The 6000-nt window shown below is 45.3% G+C and overlaps 1 protein-coding gene across 1 annotated transcript in view; it reads left to right on the top strand.

Annotated features, from left to right (window-relative positions):
- Window positions 1-821: 821 nt before the first annotated feature.
- Window positions 822-6000, top strand: part of CD80 (CD80 molecule) — a 29291-nt gene continuing 24112 nt past the window's right edge. The window contains exons 1-2 of the mRNA XM_081301747.1: window positions 822-897; window positions 1973-2323. Coding sequence (XP_081157873.1) covers window positions 2239-2323 — 85 coding nt within the window. The 5' untranslated portion in view covers window positions 822-897; window positions 1973-2238. The remainder of the gene's footprint in view (window positions 898-1972; window positions 2324-6000) is intronic.

Below are 6000 nucleotides of genomic sequence, written 5' to 3'. Positions count from 1 at the left end.
CAGAGAAGGTCTTGGTGGAGCCAGAAATAGATTGAGAAAAAAGAACAGGCCCCTGCTGGGGGCTGTCAGGTTCTACCTGCAAAGAGGTTTGTGGTCCAGAATGATCAGCTGCTTGGTCCTGAATCCTCCAGAATCCTACATAGAGGGGCACAGGAGTAGTGGGCAGATGGAAATTGTGGTGGGGGCCGGGGCGGGGGCTGGATAGGAACTGAAATTTTCCTCACCCCATCCCTTGGTGCTATCACTTTGCTCACCTGAGGCGCACTTAACCATGGTAAGAATAAATGGAAACACTGTCCAACTGGCTGCCAGGAGCCAGCTCTGTGAAGATAGAAGGGACATGGGGGCAGAGGGCTGCAGTTAAGGGGGTGGTCTTGTGAGCTGAGCACTCTCCCCAAAGTGGCCACTGTGTATTGGGTAGATGACCATTCCTGCAGCGGCCTAACACTAGTGACTAGGAAAGAGTAATTCTGACCATGGAAACAAAACTGGAGACCAGCACAGCATTGCCCAGGCAAGTCTAGGCTGCTCCCTTCCTCAAAATGGTGCCTCTCCTCCTCTCCTCATCCTCAAGCGCCCAGAACCTTTGGTGCTTAGGTTTGCTAGTTGGTGGTGGGGAGGGCAGCTGGGTGTCTTGCCCAGGCCACACCCTCCCAGGAGGCTGCTGAGAGAGCAGCAAAGCAGAGGAACCTTCCTAAAACACCCTCTCTAGCCCCAGCCTGACTTACGTATTTATGAGTGAACTCAGTCCTCTTCAAATAAAGGGAAGTTGGGAGGGGGAAATGCCACCTCTGGTGACTTGCCATTACTTGTGAGACAGCAAGAAGAGAACTTCGCTGAAGCTGAGTGTCATCCTTTGACTTTTAACACAAAAGAGGATTTTTTTTCCTTCAGCAAGTAAGTACATTTACTATTATCTTACTACAGGGTAGCTTGGTAGAATAGGTTACCAACAACTTGACTGTTTCTGGAACAAACACACCACCATGACTGCCTCCAGGGCCCACGTTTGTCCCCAGAAGAGGCTTCTGGATTCTCTCAGTCCCCAAAGAGTCTGTGGCTTCTCAACGCCTTTAGAGAATCACCTTCAGCAGTGTGGCCCATGACTCTTAAATTTCTTAGGTGGTAGCAAATATATTTGTAGGCTGAATTTGAGTTTTGCATATCAACAAAATCCTGGTGACTAAGTTCCTCCAGGCGGATCCTGGTTAACTTGGACTGTGGCTAATGAGACAATCTGGGATGGCGGGAATGCAAGAGGAAAGCCACATGCCCTCCAGTCCACAGGGGAGTGAGTTGCTGGGAAGAGACTGAGGGGTGACCGAGGAGCAGAGTAGACATTTTCATTTCTCAATTTTGATGCATTTACTGGGGGGAAAAAAACCACCCCAGCCTGTTCAAGTTACACCACATGATACAAATAAGCAATGTTTGCACTGTGTCTCTTCTTTCCTCCCTTTTGACTGGTAGAGGTTTCTGTTGATGGCTTTTCTGCCCCTGCAGGAAACATTATCTGAGAGGTGTTCGAGAATCGAGACACTCGCTTTTCTGTTAACATGTTGAGAAAGTTGTTTCAGGACTTATGACCGACCCCCTTGGACACACGCAGCCCTGCCGGTGGCTCTGTGTTCCTGGGTATGTCTGGAAGATGATCTGAGCTTTCCAGGGTTGGTTAACAGCTTTTGAAGGTCCTTAGGGTGCTCTGGTGGGAACAAAGTTAACCACACCTAATAACTAGAAAGCCATTTCACAGAAGAGCTGTGGTTGGTTCTTAAAACCGTCAGGGTGACCGATTAAGGTCACCTCCTCACAGAGTTCTCTCAACCTTTGTTTTCCCTTCATGCTCACGCCCAGGTTTAGAGGTCACTCAAGTTAAGAGCTCTGACTTATTGTAGGTAGGCGACTGGAGGGTTTTCAACCCACAGTAGACAGACTTTCTTTCCTGGGTGACTTGTACTATTTTCTGTTTCAGCTTCTGGAAATAAATCCACAATCTCTGGAGACTCAAGAGCTCTATCCATCCTTGTCAGTGTGTGTTGGAACCATCACCCTTGAACCCTCTAAGTGGAACAATTGAATCACCTTCTGCCTCTGCCTGGTGTGCACCACCCTGCCCGGTGTGCACCACCCCGCCTGCTCTGCTGCCTTCTTTAACTCCCTTTTGTGTGCTAGGAGGTGCCCCAAACCTCTTGGTTCTGGATCACTGGCTTTGGTGGTCCATCCCGAGCCTCTGCAATCATGGATCCCATATTGATGTGGAAGACACTCCCCAAGCTCTCTTGGCTCATGGTGCTGCTGGCTGCTCTTTTCCACTTCTCATCGGGTAAGCAACGTTCAGGAACTTAACTAAGTCTTCACTTAATATCTCTGGGGTTAAGAGAAAAGTAGAGCTGTTCTCTGTGCCACCACTTCTGTCACCTTTGTGAGCTAAAATGGACACATTCAGGGTGTTCCACAATGATTTAGAGCTAAGAAACTGGTCCAGAGAGGTTGTTGGATTTATCTACGACCACACAGCAAGTGAGAGGCCAGATTAACTCAAGATTCCAGGCTTTCAAGAAAGAGGTGGGGAGTATGTGTTTTGTTGTTATTGTTGTTGTTTTGTGGGGTTTTTTTTTTTTTGGTGCCAGGGATTTAAACCAGGGGCACGTTCCACTGAGCCACATTTCACTGAGCCACATCCCCACCTCTTTTTTACACTTTATTTTTGAGGTAGAGTCTCACTAAGTTGCTTAGGGCCTCGATAAATTGCTGAGGCTGGTTTTGAACCTGAGATCCTCCTGCCTCCCAAGCTGTGTGGATTACAGGCGAGCGCCACCGTGAACTGATTCCAAAGACTAGCTTAGAGCTGTGGCCTTTTCAATGAATACTAGGTATTCATTTGCTTGTTGTGATGCTCCAAGGTCTTGGCCTTGACATTTGGTTTCCAAACTACATCTCTATGCTACAGCTCAGCTGATACATTCTGCCTCAAAAATTGAACAATAATGACCTCTTCAACTTGCAGGGGGCAGGGAGAATGGTTGAGGAATATAATCTTCTTAAAGTTCAATCTTTCTCTTAATATTTATTATTGTGCCTTGTGGGTTAATTGGCCTATGGCATTAAGTAGTTTCAGAATTAGGACAAAATTATATTTTAGTTATTTTTATTTATTTAATTTTTATTTTTATTTTGATACCAGGGATAGACCCCAGGACTCTTAACCAATGAGCCACATCCCCAGCTTTTTTTTAAATTTTTTTATTTTGAAACAGGGTCTCACTAAGCTACTTCAGGCCTTGCTAAGTAGCTGAGGCTGAATTTGAACTTCTGATCCTCCAGCCTCAGCCTCCCAAGATGCTGGGATTAAAGGCGTGGACCGCTGCATCTGGCTTTAGTTATTTTTAGTTGATGATATAAGTGGGGGGGAGGCTACGCCCCTGTTTCTCAAAAACAGAGAAGACCTGGGTGACCTCATGGTTTGCCAATCTGCAGAGCTCTATCAAAGATCTTTGTCAGTTAAAGTCCTGCTCAGAATCCCTAAGTTTGAAGGGTAGGGAGGGAAGAGGAGCTGGGCACACAGATGACCTGACTGCATTAGTGGTCATTTTAAGTTTTCTTCTCTGAGTTGCAAGGCTTGCTCTTTCATACCATCGCAAAACCAAGAAAACCATGTAAACATTTCACGGTTTACACATCAGATTTTGTACATATTTGATGGTTATATTATTTTTCCAAAAGGTGTAAAGTTACAGTTTTCTTCTGGGAAATTGGGGATGCATTCCCAATCTAGAATCTTAAACCCAGAAATAGGTGTGAGGAGGGAGAACATTAAAGTAGAGAAAGAGGATGGGAGTTCATAACCCACTTGAATCAAATGTATGAAATATGATAAGTCAGGAGCTATGTAATGTTTTGAACAACTAATAAAAAAAAAAAAGAGAAAGAGGGTAGGGCTGGGGCTCAGTGGTAGAGCTCTCGCCCAGCGCGTGCGAGGCCCTGGGTTCAATCCTCAGCACCACATAAAAATAAATAAAATAAAACTATTGTGTCCAACTACAACTAAAAAATAATTTATTAAAAAGAGAGAAAGAAACACACAAGAAAAGCTAAACCAAGTCTTTAGTAATTGTCTCAGAAAAATGAGTCCGAGGCAAACAAAAGAAGAGCTTTGAGTTTAAGAAGGTGCTCAGGAAAGTACCTTGTTCTCTACTTAACATCCAGATTTCGCGGCTGCCAAGTCAACAAACCAATCCGCTAGCATCTTAGGCCTGAACACACACTTTGGGCCAGGTAGGCCATAAAAGATGAGCCTGGAATTCCTGTTCTCAAAGAGCTTTGCATATAATTGGGGAAAGCAAAACTAACCGCAAAAAGCAAGCAAAGATCAGTGAGGTCCTGAGTCTTGACGGTGAAAATCTGGGAAGGAGGGGGGTCCAGGGTGGCCTAGAGCATCGGGAGCAGGCTTGTGTTGATGAAAGATGGTTGTTGGAGAGAGGATTCTGGGCAGCACAATAGCCTGATCAAAGGCATTAAGGTGAAGGGCACTGGTAGGACTCTTCATTATTTTGTTTAATTATTTAATTCAGTAAACAGTGGGCTTTTCCTATGTACAGGATTATTTTCTTGGTCTTCCCAGGTCCTCCTCATATTGTGAGCAAAATGGTCATGACCCTTGCCATGACCATTTATGGCCACTGGGAAGAAGAAGAGGAGAAATGCACTGAATCACGGCACTCAATGTGTGACCACACAGAGATGAGTGCTTTGAAGGCAAGGTGCAGGCACTGTCAGAGGAAGTGCTGGTTTCCCCTGTGAAGGGAACTGCAGAGTGAGGAAGGACCTGCAAAGGGTTAGTGATGGAGCATGTCACAACTGGGAGGAGGTCAAGCCCAGGGCCCTTCAGGACTTGCAGACCACAATCAGGAATCAGAGTGTTATTTGCACAGCACCGGGAAACCATGGGAGAGTTTTAGGCAAGAGACTGGCATGGTCTATGTTGGTGCTGTTTCTTGATTTATGCATATCAATCACCAGGGGGTCTTGTTAAAAGTGCAGTTTCTAGCACAGGGAATTTTTTAGAGAAGTGAAACTGATTTACAAAATACTACAATGATGGTTATAAGTCATTATACATTTTTTTAAACCCATGACATAAATCACCAAGAATGAATTATGAAATTAACTGTGGACTTTGGTGATAGTGATGGGTCAGCACAGCTTCTTTGACTCTACCTACTATTCCACTCTAGTCTAGGATGTCAATGGTAGGGGAGGCCATGAATGTATGGGGAGGGAGTCCATGGGAAACCTCTGTATTTTCCACTCACTTTTTCTACGAACCTAAAACTGCTCTGAAATATGACATCCATTTTAAAATTTTATTCTAAGTGGTGTTTCTTTTTAGATGAGTCTGGGAGGGGAGCCTGAGATTCTGCATTTCTGATAAGCACTCAGGAAATGCTGAGGCTACTGGATCATATATCTCTAATTCCAGTAGTAAGTCTGAAAATGACATTTAAAAAAAAATAACCAGAATTTCTGAAATATAAAAAAAAAATGATGTGTCGGACAGCCAGAGTGATTGTGAAAACACGACTGGGCGGCTTTTTTGAGTAGCACCCTTTAGTAGCTGACAGTACATGATGATGATTTGGGGGATGGAGTCAGGGAAATGGATGGATGGATTGTGTACGATGTGAATTTGGTGAAGATTTACCCAACTGGAGCTTGGGTGTAAGTTGTCCACAGTCTGGGCGATGAGATTAACTAGAGATGGTGTCAGTACAGGCCATGTCCACACTGGGCTTTCCTCTCCTGTCCTGGACAGAAGGCTACATTGTGGAAGGAGAGATCCCCCTCTAGACTGCCACCGTAGCCATCAACACTGAGGACGAGTGAGCCTCTTTTCTGTACATGAGAGGACCTGGCTGGGCTCCTCTCCACCTCCAGGTTGTAGGCAAGCACTGTCTCTGGAGGCAGAAACATCTGACAGTGCACTCTGGAGACTGGGGGCTG

The sequence above is a fragment of the Spermophilus citellus genome (genome assembly GCF_964194105.1).
Source record: "Spermophilus citellus genome assembly, chromosome: 7".
Classification (NCBI taxonomy): Eukaryota; Metazoa; Chordata; class Mammalia; order Rodentia; family Sciuridae; genus Spermophilus; species Spermophilus citellus.
The sequence above is the reverse complement of the archived record's forward strand: the minus strand, read 5'-3'. Positions and strand labels throughout refer to the sequence as shown.